Consider the following 24,128-nt stretch of genomic DNA (forward strand, 5'->3'; position numbering starts at 1 on the left):
ATAGCATACAGACATATACACCCCAAGCCTGGGCTACCAACAGCTATGTTGAAAAAGCATTAGAGTTGCAAAGTGAAGGAAGTCAAGAAATTATAAATCTGAGGGTTTGAGTAATCTTTAATTTTTCAAAAGTAACCAAGAATGCCTTCAAGCACCATGTTATCTAAATCTCCCAGCTTGGTATCCTCCCCCTGAGATTCTACATTGGATTGTCTAAAACTCTGTGTTAATCCCTATTTAACTCAAATGTCTAATGTTTGGTGTAGATTTGAAAGGTCTGCACTTTTCAGGTGAAACTGAAAGGCAAAATATATATATTTGAAGGCATCTTCAAGTGACACCTGAGCTGACATATGTCTGAAGGTAAAACAAGACAAACATTTTGAAAAAGAGGAAATGTTCATCTGTCCCCTCCTTCCAGGCTCCCGTTTTTCAGTCATTAAAAACCCAAAAAGGGCACAAAGTTGAACTAAAGAACACTCCACATCTTCCTTAAAACACCAGAAAAGGAGGATCTGCTTTACAGGAACTCATTCTAATTCAGGGGAAATCTCTTTGCAGGGCAGAAGGTCCCAGATGGGACAGTTGGAATAGTAATACTCCAGGAGGATGGCCCAGCCCTCACTTTAACTAGGATATGTATTTTAACCCAATCACCTTTAGAAAAGTTTTTGAATTCAAGACTAGTTATGAGGGTCCTCCCACACACCCCAAAACTGTTCACAAAACTTTAAACAAGCCTTAAACTCCAACAGATTTTTGCACCTCTGATAACTGTACTGCATCCAAATTAAAACACAGGACAAACACGTTAGGTAAGACAATTGCTCAACAGAAGTTGACACCAAAATATTTATTTTTTTTAAATTTACACAAATAGCAAAAAGTTAACATTCAATTGTTTTTACAAAAACTATTTCCTTTCTTTGAAAATACCCAGACAAAAGGGTCAAAGCCCTGGGGGGCATTCCTAAATGAAACGGTTCAGAAAGGAGGTTTTACAGATCAGGGTCAGCTGCAGTGAATCTCACTCTTCTAAATGCCTGTTTGTGATACCCATGTTAATGGAGAACACTCTTAACAGTAACATGTTGACTTTAGAGAGTCCTTCTGCTTCCATAATAAACAAAACACTGTCTTGGCACATCATCAACCATGGGCTCAGGGTCTGTTGATGTCCAATGCCTCCCTCAGGATTTCCTTCCATCTTTCCCTGTCCAGTGCAGAGTGGCTTAGTTTCTGCAGACTAGGTCCTCACCATTCTGCTATATCATCTACCCATTCTCTGTGGGGTCTGCCTCTCCTATTCAAACCATCTATTATGCCAAACACCAGGGTCTTGATATTTTGCTCATCATTCATTCTGCAGATATGACCAAATAGCTGTAACTTCCATTTATAGGCTCTGAAATAGGTTCTCTTTTGGCTGTATCTTCCTATATAATTCCTCTTTGGTGACCTTCGGCATCTGTCCTATTCTCAGGATATTTCTATAACTACTCCTTTCGAATGCCAATATCCTTCTCTTCGAATCTTTCGTTATCATTCATGTCTCACATCCGTACAACATGCTGCTGAATGCACGTTTTCAAGATGCTCAGCTTTGTTCCTAAGTAATTGCTTTGCTTTTCCCGATCTTATAATAGTCTTCAAATGCACTCGCTTTCACTATTCTAGTCACTATTTCCTTCTTACAGTCTAGATCACATTATGTTGCTCTCCAGTTATGTGAGCTTCTCTACACTCTCTAGTTCAATCCCATTCTCACTGATCTTCCTTCTTATTTCTTAATCTCCAAATACCATTGTTTTATCGAGGTTCGTAATCAGTCAATACTGCTTCCCTTCCTCGTTTAGCACCTGCACTGTTTTTGCTAGCTTCTCATCTTCCTCAATAACTGTATCATTCACGAACCTCCAGCTGTTAATTCTTATCTCATGCACTGATATCCCTTGGCACAGGAGAGAGAGGCAAATGTTCAAATAGAGGCAGATTTCGATTGCATCTGAATCTACATGTGAATGCTCAGTTGTAGGTATAGCTCCTAGAACTTTGACTGGGGCACGTGAGCATCTGGCCCTGTGATCAAAGAGCCTTTCAACTGAATGTCCCAAGTCTTAAATATCAAAATGCTTACTCAAGTTCTGGCCAGTCAGTGCTATGCTCCGACTGCTTTGGACAGGACTGTTACAACAAGGAAGCTTCTTTCCCCTGGAGCAGGGATCTGACCACCCAAATCTCAGCTTCACTGAGTCACAGCAGTCCTCGTTAGGCCTGCAGGACTTCGCAGCTGGATGGCTACATTACAGTCCCAAGGCCTTTGGAGGCTTTATTCTTTAAGAACCAGATTCTACAGCACAGGCTCAGCACTGATGCAGCACTGAACAGCGGCAGCTCCCACTGAGATTAAGAGGAACTGAAGGTGCGTTGTACTTCACGGGACTAGACATAAGCTAAAAAAATAGCTGGAGTTCTGCAGTTTGTACTACCAGCTTGCTCAAGATACTGACTGGCCTCTTCACTTTCCCCTGTCCTTGGAAGCTGTTCTTGGGAAATGTTCCTGCACAGAGGCAGCAGGTTTGCAGTTTCAGAGGGGAGCTGAAGTCATGGGTAGTCTGAAATGGGATGATTTATACACGTCTTTGAACATCTCTTTCCCACACATCCTTGTTCAGCTATTTGTGGTGGCCTCCATTTGTCTCCTTTAGAATGTGTGCTGTTGACGTGGCTATGGATGGCCCTGCACTTGGCTAACTTAAAGCAATGTGCACTCCTGAACCTTTGAAGGTTTGCTGGAGATTTCTGGAGACTGAGAAGTATGGTGCATGGGGGGAAAAGCCCTTTTCATTGTGTCACAAGGATGCTGGCTCTCTGCCTACAGTGATAAAAGCTGCTCCTTGTTGATATCTAGACACTTCTAAACATACCATAGGGAGGAGTGTTGTATACAACTAGACACAGAAAGCTTTTGAGTGCTGGGGCAGTGTCTTTATTTTCAAGAGAAATTAAATAGCAACACAAATCTCTATATATTACTTGTAAAAGTCAGAATAAAATTAACATTGTATTTAGTGTTAGCACTTAACCTAGTCAAAATGCTTGAGCAAGTATTGGACAATAATTCTGCAAAAACAGGTATTTGAGGCCAGTCTTTCCAAACTAAGCATGTAAAACATATTGGCACCGCCTTACTTCTCCACAGAAATGCCAAATGTGTGCAGAGTGATCAGATCTATGCAAACACACAGCCAGTCATGTGCCAAAGCAGTCCCTTCCCAGTACCTGATTTGTCCCCAGTTTAGCTGCACTGATGTAAAGGAGCTTGCTTAATCTCAAAAACGTAAGTGTAACTGTCACCAAATTCATAGAAAACAGATTCTGACTAACTCAGAAAATTAGTTATTTTAATAAACCACCTAACCCCAGCAGCTTCTTGTCAGTATTTTGTCTTGCATTTCAGAACGCATTATAATTGCATGACATTTTGTTCGGTTACTTTATTAGTTTCCAAACCATCTTTTAAAGGAAATTTAAATTTAAAACACACGGTTGGGAAATAGAGGCCTGCAAAGTCCCAGCTCTCTTTCTCCTGCGCTAGAAACAGAAAACCAATTGCATGGAAAGCTCAGCTCCTGAGCTAGGAGATACTGGAAAGACAACAGACACTGGGCTGCTCGGCCTAGCACACAGACCTGATTCTCCTTTCATACCTGCACAGATCAGAAGTAGCTCCAATGATATTACAATGGTTCTGTACTCGTGTTCAAATAGGTGAATCCAGCCCATCACACTTGCAAATTTCCTAATCTATTCCACTCATATGGCTCAATCTGCCACGATGCTGAGCACTCTGGCCTTTATCCAGTAACATAAATGTTAGCATGTGCTTAATGTGAAGTACATGAGAATGATGACTGAAGTCACCTGCTGGCGTGAGGCCAAAGAGCTTGGCACAGTGTCTTAAGTGGTTAATCTTCTGCTCCTATAAGGCTAAAGAACGTCTGTCACCCACTGTTTCCTGGCGAGCCTGATTATCAATTATAATCTTTAAAACAAAGTACTCCTTTGATTTCCAATATTCTAGAAAACCCCACAATGTAAGTGTTCCAATATGTCACTGCAGATGGCAATGAGTTACCCAGTCTGAAGGTCTTATCTATCAACATTCACTTTCACAGAAGCATGTTTAATTTTGCTTGTTCTGATTTCTCTGCATATACAGTACCTCAACACTCAAAAATGACATTTGTCCCTTTAGACTAAAAATAATCAACTGTGCAATACAGTACATAAATATCACAGCTAAATCACTGACATTCGAAGATGAGAGAGAACGAAGAAAATTTCAAACATTAACAATTCAATAATAATTTCCATTCAGGTGCTGGTACAGGAACGGAAAGCTTGGAATTCAATGTTATTTTGCAATCATAATGTTACAAGTACCCTTATTACTTCTTTTAACAATCTGTGGTGTGAAATTAAGACTCATCTTGAAAAACGTAAGTTGGTAGGCACATTAGTAGTAGCAAGGCCACATCTCCCCTGGATCTTTAACGACGTTAGCTGAAGCAATCTTAAACCAGCAGGGACCTAGATTTAAACTAATTCTACACTCTAGTTTTTTCCTAGTCACACTGGAAAGCCAAACTGTATTTTCACTGAAAAAGTCTGAACTGCTTCTAAACCTTGAGTATAATTAATTATATAGATGTATATGGCGATTGACAAACACTTAAACCCAAAGCCTTTCACACAAGATTCTGCCCAAAGCAGCGAACAGTTTCCAACCTTGTTACTGCAAGGTGCTCTCCTGCATGCTCTCTGTACCCCAACAGGTCCGTGTGCACTGCCGCTTATGGAAATTGTTCTACTAGTTTTCAAATGCTCTGAGCCAAACTTGTAAGCCTTGAGTACATTTCACATATGCACACCAGCAGCTAATTTGGTCGTGTGTGTACATGGGGCCTTAGTGGCTCGTAAAAATGCTAGTGCCAGACACTATCCAGTAAAATGCTTCTTACCAAGAATTCCAACTGGCTTCTTCACTGGAAAAATGACATGACACTGGCCAAGTTCTGAAATCTCTTTTAAAAAACCATTTAAAAATAGTATCAAAGTAAAGTAATTTGACACTAACAGTAAAAACAAGTGATCAAATTGGGTCTGACTTGCTAAGTATATAAAATATTACTACAGTTCTTTACACCAGTATCGTAAGAAACTTCTAGTTGTCAACACTGTGGTCTGATGTTACGAAGCCCAAGCCGCTAGCTGCTTCATATCATCATCATCTTCTGCTTTCTTCCTGGAGGTTGCTACAGTGAGAGAACAATAATAATCAGTGACTAAAGTAGCAGAGCCATTTTATTCACTGGCAGCAGGATTTGTGTAATGCGAGTCCGGCTAGAGGTACTTCAAAGCAATTGATGAAATAGTGAGCTAAATATAGTAAAACAGAGATTAGACAGATTGAATGCACGTCCGTTATGCTCCCACAAGCAGGTCACTTACAGCCCTGGCCATTACGGGTCCGATTCAAATTTCTTAACTTCAGTGGGAGATATTTTGAGCCCTAAATGCAGTTATTGAGGGGTAACATGGAGCAGAACACTTTGAAAAGTGAGGTGTTCTGTGCACCTCACCAAGATGGTCACAGCAGACCTCTCAACTGATGGAGAAGACAATCAAACACTGCTCCTCCTCTTCGGATGGTGCTGTGCGCTGCAATGCTATGTAAGCACCACCTGCCTAGTCTTCGCCCAGTCTACACACAGTCTCACCAGTTTAGCTTGGCTTTCTAGTGGCTTGAGCACTGTATTGGGATTTAGAGGACGTAGGGCTCTATCCCTAACTGTGCCACTCAGCTGTGTGATCGTGGACATGTCATTTTTGTGCCTCAGTTTCCCCATATATAAAAATGTGAATAATGATCCTTCCCTTTTTGGCAGCTCCTTCTGAGACACGTTAAAAGCACTACATAACAAGTAGGAATTACTACTACTACTACCCTGATTTGTCCATATAGCAGTTAACACATTACTTGATTCAAACTTGCCTTATATGGGGTTAGCTTGCCTTGGTACATGTACTAACATGAGCAAAGCTAATCAAAACATTTTGAACTGAAACAGGTGCCCCCCACTTTCCTCCCAAGAAAGTAGCACTGGACTAACTACTTTGTTTCTTAAACAGTTTGAAATTAAACTAGTGCAATTTGCATATGCAGATGAGGCCTTTGCCCTGATAGGAACATCTTACTTTCTTCCCACAAGTCTTAAGTGTTGTCAGCTGAAATATACTGAAGAGGAAAACAGTGCTAAGACTAAGGCAGTCAGTCATGCTACACCCGTCCTTCAATCAGAACAACAGGCCAACAGCAGCTTGTGCCTCACTGTCACTCTTCTGGACCAGATTTGTATGCTCTGATGCTAGCTCACGCAAGGTCATTCTCTCAGCTGGAGAATAGAAAAGGTGAAAAATGAGTGGATAAAAGTTAAAACTCAGAATAAATGATTCAGGACTCCAGGAAAAGAAGGGCGGTGTGCCTAGTTATTAGCTACTGCTTAATTTCAAAATGAGATTGTTCAGGGAGTGAGTATGGCCTATAAGAAAAGGAACAATGCTACTGTCTTAAATTTATATTAGCTTTTCACTCCTTAGCTGGTAAACATAATGTCAATGGCAAATTACAATCCACTGTCAGGCTCAGGAGAAGGAGCTGTGTTACTGATTCCAGGTCAGCTTCCTCTTTTCAAAAGGAACAAATGGCTGCATTGCAAATTACTTCCCATTTCTGGCTTCCTACCTATATGATACACTAGAAAATACCTACACACATACGATAAAGGCCAAACAAGTGCCACTGCATTCATTTAAACCTGCATAGATTTTGGTCCTAAATGTTTCCATGAACCAAACTGAACACCTCCCTTACTTCACGGGAACAGGCAGAACAAGTGGGTAAGAGGTCTACATTAAAAGAGTTAAAGCAAGTTAAATGCTTCATTTGAGCTTTCACTCCCTCTCGTCTCTCTCAGGACATGGCTTATTACAGAAAACCACAAATGGTAGGCTGCTTACCAGGGCGGGAAGGCAGTGATGTGGATGGGACACTTGGTAATCTGATATCTGTCATTTTCTTATTCAATTCTTCTTGCTCCAGTTCCTCCAGTTCTGCCATCAACTCATCCTGAATGTAAGCGAGACATCATTTGCAAAGTTGTATTTCAAGCAATGGGTTCATTTAACATCAAAGGCACCTCAAATCACAATCATCAATCCGAGTACCATTAGGATCACTGGACAGGAAGGGACTCTTGGTTCATTGTGTCCAGTCTCCAGCTAGCTCAGGCTGCTCTCTCATATATTCCAGTTCATAAATATACCAAGTGCTATCTTTAAACCAGGCCGGTTGTTTGCCCCACTATTCCTGTTTTTCCAGGAGCACTCTCCTTGTGATGGCTAGAAACCTTCTTCTAGTTTCCAAGCAAATTTATTCATGGTAGTGACGTTAAAAGGGTTAATCGATTAAAAGAGTTAATCAGTTAAAAGAGAGTACTTCACTGGGTTAATGGTTTTACCTTAGGTCCTGCCACCTGGCCCCAACATGACCACGTCCCACCAGCCCTTCCCACTGTCCAACCTCTCCACAGCTGGGGCTGCTACCAGTATGCTTACCAGTTAACCAATTCATGGCCAGTTCATATCCATTTGTCCTTGAGCCAACATAGTCCTTCATTTTAATTCTTCACCACTCTAATGTTTATCAGTGATCTGTTTATGTAATAGACTCTCTCAGCCTTTGTTTCATTAGGCTTAATGAGACATGCTGTGTTATGGCTTGTTTACTCTGGGAAAAAAATGGCAAGTCTCAGAACCTGGACCAATTAACTCAGGTTCATAGAAGCTAGAAAATGCAGTGTAGATGTCCCCACTCTGGCTGAAGTCCTGGCTCTGAAAAAGTAGGAATGTCTACAGTGTTGTCTTTAGCCACATGCCTCATAGCACAAGGTGGAATCAGTTAACTGAGTATCTGAAACTTGCTGCTGCAGGGTTTCTTTTTGTCTCTCTCTAAGTGCACAGGTACTCAGAGCACCCTCCGTTCCTCTGTTCATCCTAGTATTATTTCTTTGCCCCACACAGTTTCAATTCATCTTTCTTGCACATGAGTAATCATAATTCCACACAGTATTCCAGAGAGGTCTTACCAGTGTCTTGTATAACAGCTTTAATACTTATCTACTAGGCTTTTTTTCCTGCCAGAATGCCGCAGAAGGGTGTTCCAGCACCATTTTTCCTGGGCCACCATTTTTTAATGTGCCCCTCCCGCCCATTCTGTGCATGCGCGGCTTCAGCTGGGAGCCACGTGGGTCTTTCAGTCCCAGCATGGCACCTGCAGCTCCATGCTGGGGACCACACAGTTCCTGCTGCCTCAGCACCTGCGGCCCAGCATGGTCCTGGAACAGCCCCAGTGCCACAGCACGACACAGCCCCAACACAGCTGTAGTTGGCGTGGCCCCTGCGGTAGCAGGGATGTAAGTCGACGGCATTCACTTGGTGGAAGGGCTAGAAGTATCTGGCTCTGGGGATCAGGGAGGGCATTTGAGGGGGTGCTGGAGGTACCTGGCTCTGTGGAATGGGGGAAGGCATTCACGGGGGGAGGGGGCACACGGCTTTGGGGAACAGGGAGGGCATTTAGTTGGCGGGGGAGCTGGAGAAACCAGGCTCTGGGAATCAGGAAAACATTCAGTTGGAGGGGGGCAGAGGTACCAGCTCTGGGGAACATGGCGGGCTCCACTGGGGGGCAGTTAAGATGCCCAGGGGAGTGGCTCAAGCCCTGCCAGGGTGGGGTTAAGCCACTGGGGGTGGTTAAGCCACGGGGGGGGGGGGGGGCGCGGCAGCTTGGGCCCCAGTGGGTGAGGGGGGCACCAAAGATGGTTTGGCCCTCAAGTTCTGCCACCTTTTTTCCCCTAGAAGAAAGCACAGCTTACTCATCTCTACTAAGTATAGCTCACCTGATGCCACTGAACTAACAGATTTAATTTAACAAGAGAGGGTGGGAAAACCCAGTGGTGTTTTGGGTTTTGCAAAAGGTCCACTCTTAAGTTCTGGATTTAACAATCTCTTGTAACTTAATAAATGGAGTAAGAGTTTTAAATATCCACCCAAAAAAAACACAAAATGGGATCTAACTAAATGGACATTTGTGCTCTACAAACAATAACAAGCCTTAACTAAAAGTCAGAACAAGGGAAAGGAACGTGAAATTAAAAAGCACTTACAGCAACTCAGCACTTGTATTTGCCAGAGCCTAAAAACCTTGCCCTTTAAGACATTTCTTGCAACTCTGGAAGCCTATATTTAAGTGGATTTCCATTTTTGACAAATGATTTCTCTCTTCCTATTTTAAAAGATGAATGCATTATATCCAGGGGCCTGTCTTTGCCATACTCCTTCTACAAAGCATATTGCTCTTGGGTGAAGTGTGATGTCTCCCCAAGTTCACGAGTCTCCAGTTTCCCAGGGCAATATTAAAATTTTGGCTCTCCTCCTAACCCGTTAGGCATTCTTAAAACACATACTATGTTTGTTTCTTAAATACAGAAGCTGACGTAGATTGCTGGTCCAATCTGCTTTTGCAATACTAAGAATATTTTTAAAATGCATACACTATTTTTATGCAGCCAAAGAGTTACTCCTCAAAAGGAGCATCTCAAAAGACAGGCAGCTGGATGTAACATTCATGTGCCACTGCCATTTCAATTGTTTTAAAATTAGTCAAACAATGTATGAGAGCAACAACTGAAAATATTCTAGTAGGTTTGAAAAGGGTTCTTTCCACATATTTATGGTTTCCTAATCACCAAGGTAGAAGCTAGAAGTAATCACAAAAGACTTTCCACCAGCACATAGATTTTTAAGTATAGCTGGGTAGGCAGTGTTCATTTTAGAGATTTCTTTAAAAAAAAAAAAATTCCCATCCCAAATTATGAAAGAAGTTAAATTCTCAAATTTTCATGAATTAAACTTCTCCCCTCCTCAAATCAGAAAAGTTCAGAAGAAACATTTCTTTTTTCATTTTTTACTGATTTAAATATACATATTAGAAATTAGCTTACATTTCACAATAAAATGGAAAGAGTATATTTCTCAAAATTGGCCTTTTTTTTTTTTTTGAAAAGTTTTGACAAAATAGACATGTTGATGGACTAATATTTTGTCAAACATTCCCTTCAGGCATTAATATGACCAGAAAGGAGGAATAATAATCTAATCTGACCTCCTGCATAATACAGGCCACAAAACTGCTCCCCTTGCCCCCATCTCCAATTTCTACATCCACACCTTAAGGTCTGTTGGAAGCATAGCATATCCTTCAGAGAAATCTGCAGTAGTGGTTTAAAGACTTCTTAAAAGAGAGGGGAGAAAAGGAAAAAAAGAGTTTACATTCCGTCATTTCACTTAAACAGAAGTCAATGGGAAAACAAAACACAGAAAAATATTGTTCTTCAACAAGTCACCAAATATTGAGGAAGTAAGCAAAGAAAAATGAATCTTTTACAAGCATGTAGTAAGCATTTGAAATATTGTATATGCCTATAGGTACATCTGTAGGACTAAAACACTATATAGCTTATTTTCAGCAGGGTTCAGAAAGGTGACTAGAGTTATTTTTATCACTTTGGACACTGTTAAAACAATTCTTAGTGTTCATCATTTCAAAAATCAACATATAAAAATCTTCAAACTTGACATGAATTTTGAGCCCAATTCTGAGGGGTCTAGAGTGCTTTGGTTTCAATGTTTTATTACTTTGCAGGATCACGCCCTTAGGCCCTCAGTAGGAATCTGTCTTTTGAACATTTGAAAAAAAAAAACTTGGTTTAGAAATGATTAAGAGCTTAATTAGGTGCCCAAAGTCAACAAGAGGCATCCTGCCAACTTCAGTGGGTACTGGATAAAGCCTTAAAGGTCTAGATTTACAAAAAGATTAGTTGCAGAAAGATGCAAATAGCTCCCTATTGGGATTTTCATAGGGACCTGATCAAATTCTGTACCTAACTCCCAGTGGTGTCAATTAGAAAGTTGGGCACATAATCTACTCAGGCACTTTTGACTATCCTATTAGGTTATGTTTCCGTCTCTTTAGGTGCCTAAATACCTTTCCAAGTCAAGTCTTGAGTGCTTAAATTTTGCAAACAGCACAATGTGTCATACAAATGCTAGTGTGCAGCGGTCCAGACACATGTCCAGTCAAATGTGTGTCTATTTGGAGCACTACAAAACTCACCATTTCAGTTATGTATGAATATACATAGTAAGAACATGGAGAGCAAGTTTGTGAGATCAAAATTTCTCTTAATATCTAAGGCTACGTCTACACTAGCCCCAAACTTCAAAATGGCCACGCAAATGGCCATTTCGAAGTTTACTAATGAAGCACCTGAAATGCATATTCAGCGCTTCATTAGCATGCGGGCGGCCGCGGCACTTCGAAATTGACGCGCCTTGCCGCCGCGCGGCTCATCCCGACGGGGCTCCTTTTCGAAAGGACCCCGCCTACTTCGAAGTGCTGCAGCCGCCCGCATGCTAATGAAGAGCTGAATATGCATTTCAGGCGCTTCATTAGTAAACTTCGAAATGGCCATTTGAAAGTTTGGGGCTAGTGTAGACATGGCCTAAATGTGTTCAAGCAATTTTATAGTCACAACTTGAATGGGAAAAAGGCTTAAAACAAATCACAGTTCAATTAAATAACCTCAGTATTAGGCTGGTACATCTTTTATCCTCGATTTTATTGCAATACTAACCTCATCAAACTCGTCTCCAAACCCAACTCGGTTTGAAATAGCTTCTGAGATCTCCTGGGCAACTGCTTGCTGTTCAGTGATATCATCCATCAAAGAATCAATTTTGTTTAGGTCCCTGGAGAAATAGTATTTAAATCGCTTTTAAAATCCACATTTTAGACCACATCTTCCTTGGGAAAACCTAATCTGAAGAGCTTCTCATCCTTTTATTAATACAAATTCTGACTATTCAAAGTCTCCAGCGTAGGGTGCCAATTCCGCAAGGCATTAAGCACATGCCTATCTTTAAGTGTGTGAGAAGTTGACAAGTTGCACACGGCAGATGCTAGTCCTCTCCCTTAATGCATTGTAAGAACACTTATTGAACAGAAATAATTTTACTTTAGCAGACCTGCTCAGGTGCTTAAAGCCTGTTGAATTGGTGCTGAATTAGGACACCTTTAAAAATCTAAATTACACAGCCAGTTAGGAGAAACGAGTCCATATTGCTCCTCTTAGTCTCTAAGTGCAATTCTGTTGGACTTTCTGCTCTCAGTATTCCCCCCACCCCCGAAGGCATTCAGACCTAACAACATCCCTGTGCACTGCATTAAGAAGTCTGGCAAGCTGTCCAGTTTGCTGTTGGGATGGCTGTTTTTAATTCCAAACATGTCATTATACTATCAGGAGCATTCCCCAAACACTAAACATTAAGAAAACCACAATCAGGTGTCTTAGTGAAACTAAAACCTTTAACCCCTCTAACTTGTTAGAGGGCAAGTTTTACAACACTGAACTCCTGCCTGTGGAAGCAGACAGAATGTACTCACATATTTTCATGCACTTTTTTCATTGCTTGTGCAGCGTAGCCCATATTCTTGAGCACTTCTGTGTTGGTGTGGGAGTTTTCCAATGCTTCCCGCTGGAACTCAATAGTGGAGAGCGTTCCATCAATTTGGTTCAGTTGTTTCTCATACTTCTTTTTTCTCTTCAGGGCTTGTAAGGCAGCTATTGTGCAATGAGACGGGACACCGTTAACTCTCTTCAGACTGAAATGTACACATGTGAGTCAATGACAGTGAACAGTGTAAACAGAACAAGGTACCATTCAGGAGACTATCTGAAGCTGTTATCCCTAAGCACTGGCACAAAAACAAAGGGAAAATGGAAACCACTTCACCAAACACTCTACTCAGTGATCTGCCTGCCTGTTCTGCTATTGCACAAGCACACTCTGTGGAAATGGGCCGGCGCCTCCTGAAGCAAAGCAGCAGCATTGTCTGGAGCCCAGAGGCAGCTTCTTCCTCCACAGCAGGTGGCACTCAGGCTGTGTCTACACTAAGTAATAAATTTGAACTTATTGCAATCAATTTTATAAACTTTGGAATTTATAAATTCGATGTTGACTCTCTCACCTCCCCACATGCTCCTCACAAAGTTGACCTATTGCTGCCACACTCCATTGGCAAACTGTTGCAGCAGTGCATTGTGGGAACCTATTCCACAGTTCCATCAGCCCCATTATCAGTAGCATTCCTGGTAAGTTTGTTGGTCTTTGACATCTTCCCATGTTGCATTGCCCTCAATCCCCTCCCATGTGAAGCAAACATCCATTTTTCCTTTAGGTAGGAAGGAAGGAAAAGTAGGGTGTCCACAGAGATCAAGTTAACAAATCGCTTTTTCTGTAACTGAATTAGCAAGGATTTTATAAAAAAAATCAGCAGGTGTGTGTCTTCTCAACTGGCCATCCACTGACTATCCCTCCCACGTTTGCATCCAATCCCTGAAAATAATATGGGGCAATGAAAAGCTTGAAGAAAGAGCTGATAGTAAAGCTTTTGAAAAAGAGAGTTGCTGAGGGGAGGGTATTTGGCTTTCCAGTCCACTATACAGTTTCTGTGCACAGTCTGTATTCTCAAGTGGCCTCCACCCACTCTTCTCTGAGTGAAGGGGTGCAGAGGATAGAAACGGCTAGGAAAAAAGATTTTTGTCTTCCCTCTTCACTACACAGACATTGCCAACACGGGGTATGGCAGCAACAGCCCAAAAATCTTAGCTGCTAGGGGGAGACTTCCCACCAGCAGCAGCTAGTCCCCTGGGGTCCTTGTTGAGGTGGGGGTAGGGGCAGCAGGGGGTTTCAGTTGAAGTAGTCCCCTGGCACAGAACAAAGGCCCTGAAAATCTTAGCGTCTGGGGAAGAGTTGCCCCCAGCAGCTTCAAGCTCCTGAAAATCTTAGGCATAGGGGGAGAGTTCTGCCCCAGCAGCAGAAAGGCCACAAAAATATTTTTGGTGGGGGCCAGTTGAAGTAGTCCCCCCATGTGGCAGAAAGGCCCTGAAAATCTTTCCTTCCTTTGGACCCCCAACTGTGTGCAAGCCAGGACATGGTGCTGCCTAACATAATGGGCAGCACCGAATGACAGGCACGTCCTTTCATTGGGTTGGAGCTAGCCATGTGATATGGTTGAGCGCGGGAAAGACCCCGAATGGATGGCGCCTGTGGGGGAGGGACGTTCATATGCACAAATGTAAACCACTGAGCAGTTTCTCAGCCTCTTATGCAAATATGACCCCCCCCACCCCAGACTTGCTGCTATGTGGTGTGGCAGGGCAGTGGCTGGTGCCAGTCAGCAGAGCCAAAAAAACACCACCAAGTGCAGAGACAGAGCCATGAACTCCGTAATGAGGCTATTTGTAATGGGTACGTGCACTCACCATGGAAATAGCAAAGACAGAAAAAGACATTCCTCAGGCTCTCATACAAACATGAGCCCACAGCCACATGCTTCCTGGTCCCAATTTCAAATTCATGGTCTTCCTGTTACCTAATTCCTGTGCACCTTGAAAGCAGCAGAGATGGAAGTGGCCAGAGCGGAGCACTGGGGGGCATTGTGGGTTACCTATGGGATACCTCTGGAGGCTAATGAATTCAATTTTAATACATGGTGCTTCCACACTGGCCTTTAACTGAACTTCTGAATTCGAAATTGATGCTTCATCCAGGAGGTACCAACAGTGATATGATACCAGTATTAGTGCTCCCTAAATCGAGCCAATGGTACTTACAGTGAAGACAGTCACGTGGTTATATCAAGCTAACTGCCTTAAATTTGAATTTCTCTTGTACTGTAGACATAGCCTGAGATGTCAAGGCATAAAGCAGGAGAAAACAGGAAAGAAGAGGGGGAATATCAGAAAACGGGTGAAAAAACAGCAAGGAAAGGAAAAGAGGACTGAAAACAAGAAAGAAGAAACAGGGAACGCAAAGAAAAAGAAGAAAGAATTACATCACTGATTGTGTCTGAGTGCTGCTCCCGGAAACACTGCAGAGCTGGGCAGTGGCAGGAACAACAGAAACCCTGAGTCACCTAGCCAAACAGGTCAGTTAACTAAGAGGGAGGAGGCAGATTTATCTGGGGATTAACATGCTTTAAACGTATCTATTTCTCAAAAATGTTTTGGGGACCAAATTGTGTGGGGGATCCTGACATGAAGGCCATCAGCAGATTTCAGCTGCTCCCTACTATTTCCATTACTTGCCAGAAATAATACAATAGGGTCTCAACGTTCATGAGGGTTCCAGGTTCAGAACCCTTGTGAATGTGGAGGGTGGGGGCTTGTAGCCCCAGGGAAGCGGTGGCCGCCGGTGCTCCCTGCCGGAGCCCTGTGAAGCGGCGGCCTCGAGCAGCCAGCTGCTTGTGAATAATTTAATTCAACATGGGGACTTTACCGTACAGCAACAAACAGGAAAGTTCAAGGAGCACCACAAAGATCCCATAAGACGTAAGCAAAAAACACAAGAGCAGGTGGTCTGTGCTGGCGTGCAGGAGGCCCTGGGCATAGACCAGTGTTTCTTAAACAAGCTTCCACAGCACAACTCGCAGGTGTGCCAGAGTGATGTAGCAATTAGCACCAACATGTGGCTCATATATGTTTTCTGTTATTAAAACCAGACACAAGGTTACTACCTCATTATTATACCTGGTTAAATTACTTCATTCTGTTTTTGCTGTGTATTTTTGGGATGGTGGGGAGAGGTTCGTTCTGACAATTTTTTTTTTGAAGAAAATTTTCATGCGTGTTCTACATCAAAAACTATTATTGTTTGGTGTTCCAAAGTCTCACAAAGTTTGAGACATGCTGCTGTAGACTGCTGCCATTCCACAACTATTCTCTCACTTCTGTCTCTCCAGCAGCTTGTAGCAGGTTGGTCTGCTCCTTGAAGATCTGGCTTTGGCAGGGGAGTTAATCAGACCTAGCTGAGAAGGGGTCAGCTTGTCCTCTGAAGGGCTTAAAGCAGTGATGGGCAATCTGCAGCCCGTGGGCTGGATGTGGCTGATAGGGGATCTGGATGTGGACCCCACACACTCCCTCTACTCCTCCCCCACCCCACATACCCACTTCATGTGCTGGGGGCCTTCGGGCTACTATGCCCCTCTCTGACCCCACTTCTGTAGAGCTGTAAATCAGCTGATTCACACCTTGCTCCTGCTTGTTGCCCTCCCTCCCAGACTTTGACCAGGATAAACCAGCCATTTCACAGAGTGGGAAGTGCTGGGAGGGAGAGGGAGGTGAAGGGACATGGCATACTGGGGGAGAGTACAAGGAAAAGGCTGAATGGGTGTTTGAGGGAAGAAGTGGACTGGAGGTGGGGCCTGCAATAGAGTGGAGGGTCAAGCAGCCCCTGGCAAAATGAGCAGTGACATTTTAAGCAAGGGCTTGTGTGAGGAGCATGCTGATTGTACACAACATTGTGAGAGCCGCACACACCCTCTGCTTCTTTGTGTTACTTTTGCCGGGAATCTCATTTGCCCCTAATAATGGATCACTTTGTCTTGAAAAGGCATAGTAAAGAAGGAGAATCAAATGGAATGTATTTAGTCTTATTCTTAGGGTCCTCTTTAGTACACATGCATGACTTCAATCTTGCAGTCTGAGATGAATGAGGGCTACTCATGTGGCCCACTCACTAGCCTTGGTTGCCCAGGTTGGTTCCTGAGATGCCCTGGAGCAGAGAGAGGCAGAGTGAGACCCCTGTAGCATGCACAACTCAGGGAAGAGCTTGGCCTGGTATAGCTTGGCATGCTTTCTGTTGAGGAACCAGCCTGAAAGAGCCTTGGGTATGGCAATAGTCCTGCCGTGGGTCAGAAAACAGCCAGCAGCCCCCCACTGTTCTTTATAGGCACTTGTGCCTGGAAAGGAATGGAGTTAACTCTTTGTGCATTATGGACCAAGTGATACTCCTGCACCCTGGCGCACTCTTCTTTCTTCCTTCTCTCTCAGGTCTCATTTTTGAAGGGGATGCAGGGCCAGTAGCTAAAAGTAGCGCTGCATGTCCCTGGCGATATACCCAGCCACCAAATGCCTGACTGAAAAGGATATCCACCCTGCCTCATTCAGGCAGTTTGTCTGCAATAATGCTGAGCTCAAATTAGACACTGCAGCACCTTCTGCAGGCCCCTTACACCGGTGCAGAACAAAGACCCCATGCGTGACAGCATGCTGAAGGACAGGGTGCTGTGTTGCAGAATGCCTTGCACTGTGCCTCATCAGCTGTCCAAGAACAAGTGTTTGAGCAGATTCTGAAATGGGAAGTATCTTGCAGTACCTACAGCAAAGTGTTTTGGGAGGAAGAAATTGCAGTTACCACATCCCACCACTCAAACATCCCCATAACTGGAATGTTCAGTTCAAGATGCTCCCAGTTTTGCTGGGCTGCCCCAGTGAGTACAGATGGGCTGGCCCAGAACTCAGCTTACATCATGTTAAAAAAACCCTTGCTAGTCAGAACCAGAATTTCTGCCACCTAAATACACCTCTTTTCCACCTTGTCCAGAATTCCACCCTGTCCTCCTACCTCCTCGCAGGCATACACACATGCGTTCTCCATGCTGTTTTACTGCCCTCTACTCCCAAAGTGAGAAGCGCTTCCCCCTGCTGCTTCAATTCACTCAGTCAACCCTTTTCAAAGGCTACTTAATGGATTCACTGTTTCAAGGGCCAGAAAGGTGTGCTACAGGGGTGGGGAACCTTTTTCGGGTCAGGAACCACTGACCTGTAGACAAATCTATGGGGCCCTCCCCCCACAGGAGCGAGAAGCAAATAAATAAATAAATAAATAAATACATAATGAAAAACATTTCACTGATGTGGTCCCCAGCTATATACAGTCTACGGTGTGGGGTCAGGGAGAGGGTGAAGGGTGCAGGAGTGGGGTGAGGGTATGGGTCTGTGAGAATAAGCGTCAAGGAGGGTTTGGGTGTGGGGCCTGGAAGGGCGGGGACAGAAGCAGAGTGCCGGTGGGAGTCCTGGCAGGAAGGGGTGCAGGGTTTGCGGTGCAGAGTCTTAGAGGGAGGAGGCAGGGTGGGTGTGAGGATGGAGAGGGGAACAGAAGCTGTCTGGGAGCATGGGATTGCAGCTTACCTTTACAGCACCCCTGGATGCACATGGCTCTGCGCCACCCCCCTCCCACTTCCCAGGCCCCACCCTCTGGTGCTCTGATTGGCCAGAATTCCAGCCAATCAGAGCAGTGGCATGAAGGCTCCAGGCAGGCTGCCACTGCTTCCCCCACCCGAGAGAACAGTAGCAAGCAGCAGCAGAGAACCAGAGCTGCTTTCTGCGCCCCAGCCTCTGACCCCCCAGGCCCTAGCAAAGCTCGCAGTCTGAATCTGGACCACAGCTTTCCTGATCTGGCCAACAAGGATTGGGGCACTGCTCCCTCCATCCTGCCATGGGCCAAATGCTAGGGAGGAGAGAAATGAGCCTGAGGGCCCAGATACAAACTGCAGTCCAGATCCTGATCACGGGCCAGGAATTCCCCACCCCGGTGTACTAACCTCCTGCATGACCTCTGTCAGCCAGTGACAGAGTGCTTTCAACCGCTCTGCATAAAATATTTTTCATTATATAAATGTACATTTGGTGCCATGGGGCAGAACAGTATGACTTTGGGGAAAATGTCAGTTGCAAGGGAATGTAAATTAATAAGAGTGAAAAAAGGCATTTTTGAGTTGTGAAACTAAAAAATGGTGTTAGTATTAGTGGCTGTTTATACAGCCTGTTACTTAGCTCTCAACACAGAGCAGTTATTTTTAAAATCCAGAATGTTCTGAGTTGAAGTTGGATGTGGACTCCTATGTAAAAACCATAGGAGAGTATTCTTTGATTTTCCACATATTTAGCTGCCTGCCTTGCTATCTTTATTAACTAAACTTTCCTTTCCCACTATCACTTACGAAATGCACCACTTTGTAACATATCCATTTATTCATTCACTCCCCCGTATTATACGAGATATACAACATTTCCATGCCTCCACTTGATTAACTCATATTTGTGAACAGAATATCACATGATAGTTGTCACACTGCCTAGCATTACGTGCTCACATATAAGAGGCAGTATCATAATACATAGAAGCAAGCAGGTTACAGATACACTGTGAAGCTCAGATTTGAATTTCTAAATTTTGTAGCTTCCAAGTCTCAATATTCAACTGCGTTAATTTTTTTGCATATACATATGAATCCTTAAGCACTTCTAACAATATTACAAGTACATGGTAGAACTGTATTTGAAATTCATCTCAGAAATACTACAGAACAAACAAGTGAGTTCAAAAGAAATGAACGGATACAATTACATCAAAAAGCAAAGAAAGTGAGCAGAGGAGAAACTTACTTCACAGAATGAGACTGAAATAAGATGTTTTCCATGCCAAAGATTTCAGAAAAAGCACAGAGCCAGGGAGGAAGAATCAGAGCATAATCTGAGGAAAAAAATGTAACACCAATTTAATCAGCAGCAGAACTATGTTTTCTTAAGGAAACAGCAAGCTTCTATATTAGCATTAGTTTGTGCCTAGAAATTCGGAGAACCTGCAGCTCCCAGGGGAGAAGGAGGCAGTTGTCCGAACACAGCAGCACTCAAAAAAATCAGGAGCACGATACTTGTGTGCGAGCCTAACACAGCAGAGAATCTCCTGATGCATCAGGGATGACTTGGGTCTGTCTAGCTATACTACTCATAGGGTTGTCTCCATTACTGCACTAATTAGAGAGCCTTACAGTCTTGATAGCATTTATTCTCACTGCTCCCTTGTGGAGCAGGGAAGTGCTCTTACCTAGAGCTATGTGAATAATGGATTTTTCAGTTGACAGGTAATAAAGATCTTGGACCAAACTTAGAGTGAAATGTTTTAACACTACCTGCACTTTCTGGTCAAATCAAATTTTTGATGAAATTGACGTGAATTCCCAGAAGGTTTCAGTATCACTGAATCTGAATTTTTCCAAACTAAAGTTTGGAGTGCAATTGTTCTCCCAGTTCCATTACCACCCTCATTTTACAGATGGGAAATTGAGGCACAGAAGCTAAGCAACTTGCCCAGGGTTACACTAGAAGCCTGTAGCAAAACACTGTGGGCTAGTGCCATAGCCCTTAGACCATCATTACTCCAACAGTGTCCAAAAGCCAGTGTGGTTTTGTTTGGGTTTACGCCTAGACTAGAATGAAATGGATTGCTAAATTGTTGTGCTTGCACGTATGCACATATTAAAAAAAGGGTGAGGTGGCCCAAGCAACCAACACGTCTACAATGCGAAAATACGGATCTCCAATTTTCCTCCAGTGCAGCTCCGCTGGGAGTGGCAAAGGTATAAGTAATAGTTTAGATAAGCATTTTCTGTGCCATATCATGAAGACCAAAGCAAGGCGAGATGAAGCAGAGCGATAAAGAGCCCTGTGCTTTTGTTACTCTGTCCACCACCACTGCCACCACAATGGAGAATTATAAATCTTCCAAACTACAGAAAAGTGCATAGTGTCAAATGCCATAATTCTCTGAGAACATGCAGGTAGAAAGTAACAATTCTTAAAAGGATACACAGTTGCTCTGAGCAGTATGTCAAACTACACAACTTCTCAATCCATTTACATAAATGTTTTCCATACATAGTACAATTTCCCTTTCAGGCTTGTGAAACAACACTTAAGACTATGTACTCAGCTGGCATAAAACAGAACAGCTCTACAGACTTCAATAGTTCTGCCATTTATATAAGCAAACCCTTAGTGGATCAGCCCAAAGGTCTATCTAGCCCAGTATTCCGTCTGCCGACAGTGGCCAATGCCACTTGCTCCAGAGGGAATGAACAGGTAACAAGTGATTAATCCACAGCTTCTGGCAAACAGGGGAGAGGGAGATCACTCCCGGCCATCATAAGTAATATTCTTTGCTGGACCTATCTTAATTTATCTAGTTATTTAAATAAAAATAAATACCCACTTACAGTCCTGGCGTTAGGAACATCCTCTGGCAAGGAGTTTCATAGGTTGACTGTGTTGTGTGAAAGAAATATTTCTTTTTGTTTGTTTTAAACCTGCTGCCTATTTACATATTTTGGTCATGATCCCTAGTTCGTGTGTTATAAGAAGTAAGTAACACTTCCTTCTTTACTGTCTCTACACCAGTCATGATTTTATATACCTCAATCATGTCGCTCCTTAATCATCTCTCTTTTTCATGCTGAAAAATCCCAGTTCTACTTCCCTCTCCTCATAAGGAAGCTGTTCTATTTCCCTAATCATTTGTGTTGCCATTTTTCTGAGCCTTGTCTAATTCCAATACATCAGTTTTGAGATGGGGCAACAATATCCGCACACAGTATCCAAGATGTGGATGTACCATGGATTTATATAGAGGCAATATATTTTCTTATCCATCCCTTTCCCAATAGTTCCTAATATGATGCTTGTTTTTTGACTGCGGCTTCACGTGGAGCTGATGTCTTCAGAGAAACTATCCACAACTACTCCAAGGTCTCTTTCTTGACTGGGAATACAAGTGAAACCTCTCTATTCTGGCAACCTTGGGATCTGACTGGGGCCAAACAAATTTACCAAGCCACGGGAGGTCAATACTGCTTAGCAGTTTTACCAATACTTCTACTGCTTAGAAAGTATTTAGGAGTAAGTTAGAGCTAGATTAACCATTGTAAACACAGAGAGCACAGGGTGTGGGACTGCAAACAAACTTTACGGGATCACAGGAAACTTGGACACACCCTTAATAAGTGGATATCCAGCTAACTAAAATCATGTCTGATGACAGATGTTGCTGAACCAGAGAGGTTCAACCTGTAGCTAATTTAGTCCACATCATTTTATGTATAGATGGGATTATGTTTTCCATATGCATTACTTTGCATTTAATCAACATTATATTTCTTCTGCCATTGCGTTGCCCAGTCACCCAGTTTTAAGAGATCCTTCGCAGGCTGCCTGGGATTTACCTATCTGTAAATTTTGCCAACTCACCATTATCTCTTCTTCCCCCAATCATTGATAAATATGATGAATAGGACTGGACCCACTGAAGACCATGGGCTGCGGGGGCAGGGGCACCTCTATTTACCTCCCTCCATTTTGAAAACTTTACACATGCAAAGAATTTGGTCAAGACACTGTATTTAATTAGATTTAGACAAAAATTAACGATACAAACAAAACCACCTCAACATACAAAATCTGTGCAGCTTTTAAAGCTCTTAAAATTGGGTATATTAATCAAACAATCAAGCTGTTAAAGAAATGCTTTTTCTATTTAACTATTTTGGACATGTATAATTGTCAATATGAGATGTACAGTGCTCACTTTATATTTTTATTGTTTTACAAAACAAATATTTGCAAAAGAAAACATTTTTCAACTCGCCTAATATAAGTATTGCAGTGCAGTTCCTTGAAAGCTGATCTTACAAATATAGAGTTATGTACAAAAAAACTGCATTCAAAAATAAAACAGATAATTTTAGAGCCTAGAAAATTCACTCTCAGTCCCCTTCTTCGTGTGTAGCCAGTTCCTAAAACAAGTTTGTTTACATTTGCAGGAGATAATATTGTAAACAAGAAGCATTCAACTTTATCTGAAAAAGTACAAGCATTTGCATGACACCTTTACAGCCACCATCTCCAGATATTTACATGTGATAGAGTCGTATGTGCCTTCACGCTTCAACCACCATTCCAGAGGACAAGTATCAGAGTGTTAGTTTGTATCTTTGAGAACAACAAGAAGTCCTGTGGCACCTTACAGACTAACAGATATTTTGGAGCATAAGCTTTTGTGGACAAAGACCCACTATTGGTCTTTGCCCATGAAAGCTTATGCTCCAAAATATCTGTTAGTCTATAAGGTGCCACAGGACTTGTCATTCCAGAGGACGTGTGCCTGCTGACAACAGGTTCTGCTTGATAACGATCCAAAGCAGTGTGGACCAACACATGCTCATTTTCATCATATGCCACAGCAGAAGGTTGGTTTTCCTTTTCCGGGTTTGGGTTTTGTAGTTTCCATATATGAGTGCTGTGTTTTTATGCATGCTCCATACCTTACCCCTCTCAGATTTTGGAAGGCACTTCAAACTCGTAAGCCTTCAGTGAAGTGCTGTAGCTATCTACAGAAAGTTCATATTGGTAACTTTTTTGCATTTTGTCAAATTTGCAGTGCAAGTGTTCTTAAAATGAACAACATACTGGGTCATTATTTGACATGGCTACAATATGAAGTGTACGGCATGATGTGGGTAAAACAGAGCAGGAAACAAAATTCTGCCCCAAGGAATTCAATCACAAATTTAATCAACGCATTCTATTTTTATAATAAGTATTGCACACATATCTTCTGGAATGGGGGCTAAAGCATAAACAAACATGAATGTCTATCATACTGGCATAGAAATGCCTTGCAAAGCCAACTACATACGTGCAAGGTGAATGTTCTCACTTTCAGGTGACACTTCTGTTTACAGGAGATAAAACATTTATCTAAGTGATTGGCTGATCAATCAGCAGGACTGAGTGGACTTGTAGGTGCTCAAATTTTACAGTGTTTTATGAATGCAGTTATGTAACAAAATCTAAATTTGTTGATTGCACTTTCACTATAGAGATGGCATTACAGTATTGCTGTGGCCACAATACCCCTCCCTTTTGGAAAGGGCATGTTAATAAGGGAGTTTGGAAGATGCTAATGAGGTGCTTACATGAATATGCAGCACCTCATTAGCATAAGGGCAGCCACATGCAATTTGAAAGTGCTGCTTTTGGAATGCGTGATGCCCATGTAGACAGGGCCTTTCAAAAGGGTCCCCTGACTTTGAAAGCCCCTTCTTCCCAAAGCCAAATAGGAAGAAGGGGCTTTTGAAGTCAGGAGGTTCTGTCGAAAGCGGCACTTTCAAATCGCGCACAGCTGCAGTTATGCTAATGAGACACTGTATATTCACGTTAGCCTCTCATTAGTATCTGCCAAACTCCCTCATTAACACACCTCTTCCAAAG

At 42.8% G+C, this 24,128-nt stretch overlaps 1 protein-coding gene across 1 annotated transcript in view; it reads right to left on the reverse strand.

Moving 5' to 3' along the window:
- Nucleotides 1–838: 838 nt before the first annotated feature.
- Nucleotides 839–24,128, reverse strand: part of CHMP4C (charged multivesicular body protein 4C) — a 29,907-nt gene continuing 6,617 nt past the window's right edge. The window contains exons 2-5 of the mRNA XM_074987025.1: nucleotides 12,623–12,800; nucleotides 11,814–11,928; nucleotides 7,084–7,192; nucleotides 839–5,318 (exon numbers count right to left, since the gene is read on the reverse strand). Of these exons, the coding sequence (XP_074843126.1) occupies nucleotides 5,254–5,318; nucleotides 7,084–7,192; nucleotides 11,814–11,928; nucleotides 12,623–12,800 (467 nt within the window). The 3' untranslated portion in view covers nucleotides 839–5,253. The remainder of the gene's footprint in view (nucleotides 5,319–7,083; nucleotides 7,193–11,813; nucleotides 11,929–12,622; nucleotides 12,801–24,128) is intronic.

Source organism: Carettochelys insculpta, chromosome 2 (genome assembly GCF_033958435.1).
Source record: "Carettochelys insculpta isolate YL-2023 chromosome 2, ASM3395843v1, whole genome shotgun sequence".
Taxonomy (NCBI): domain Eukaryota; kingdom Metazoa; phylum Chordata; order Testudines; family Carettochelyidae; genus Carettochelys; species Carettochelys insculpta.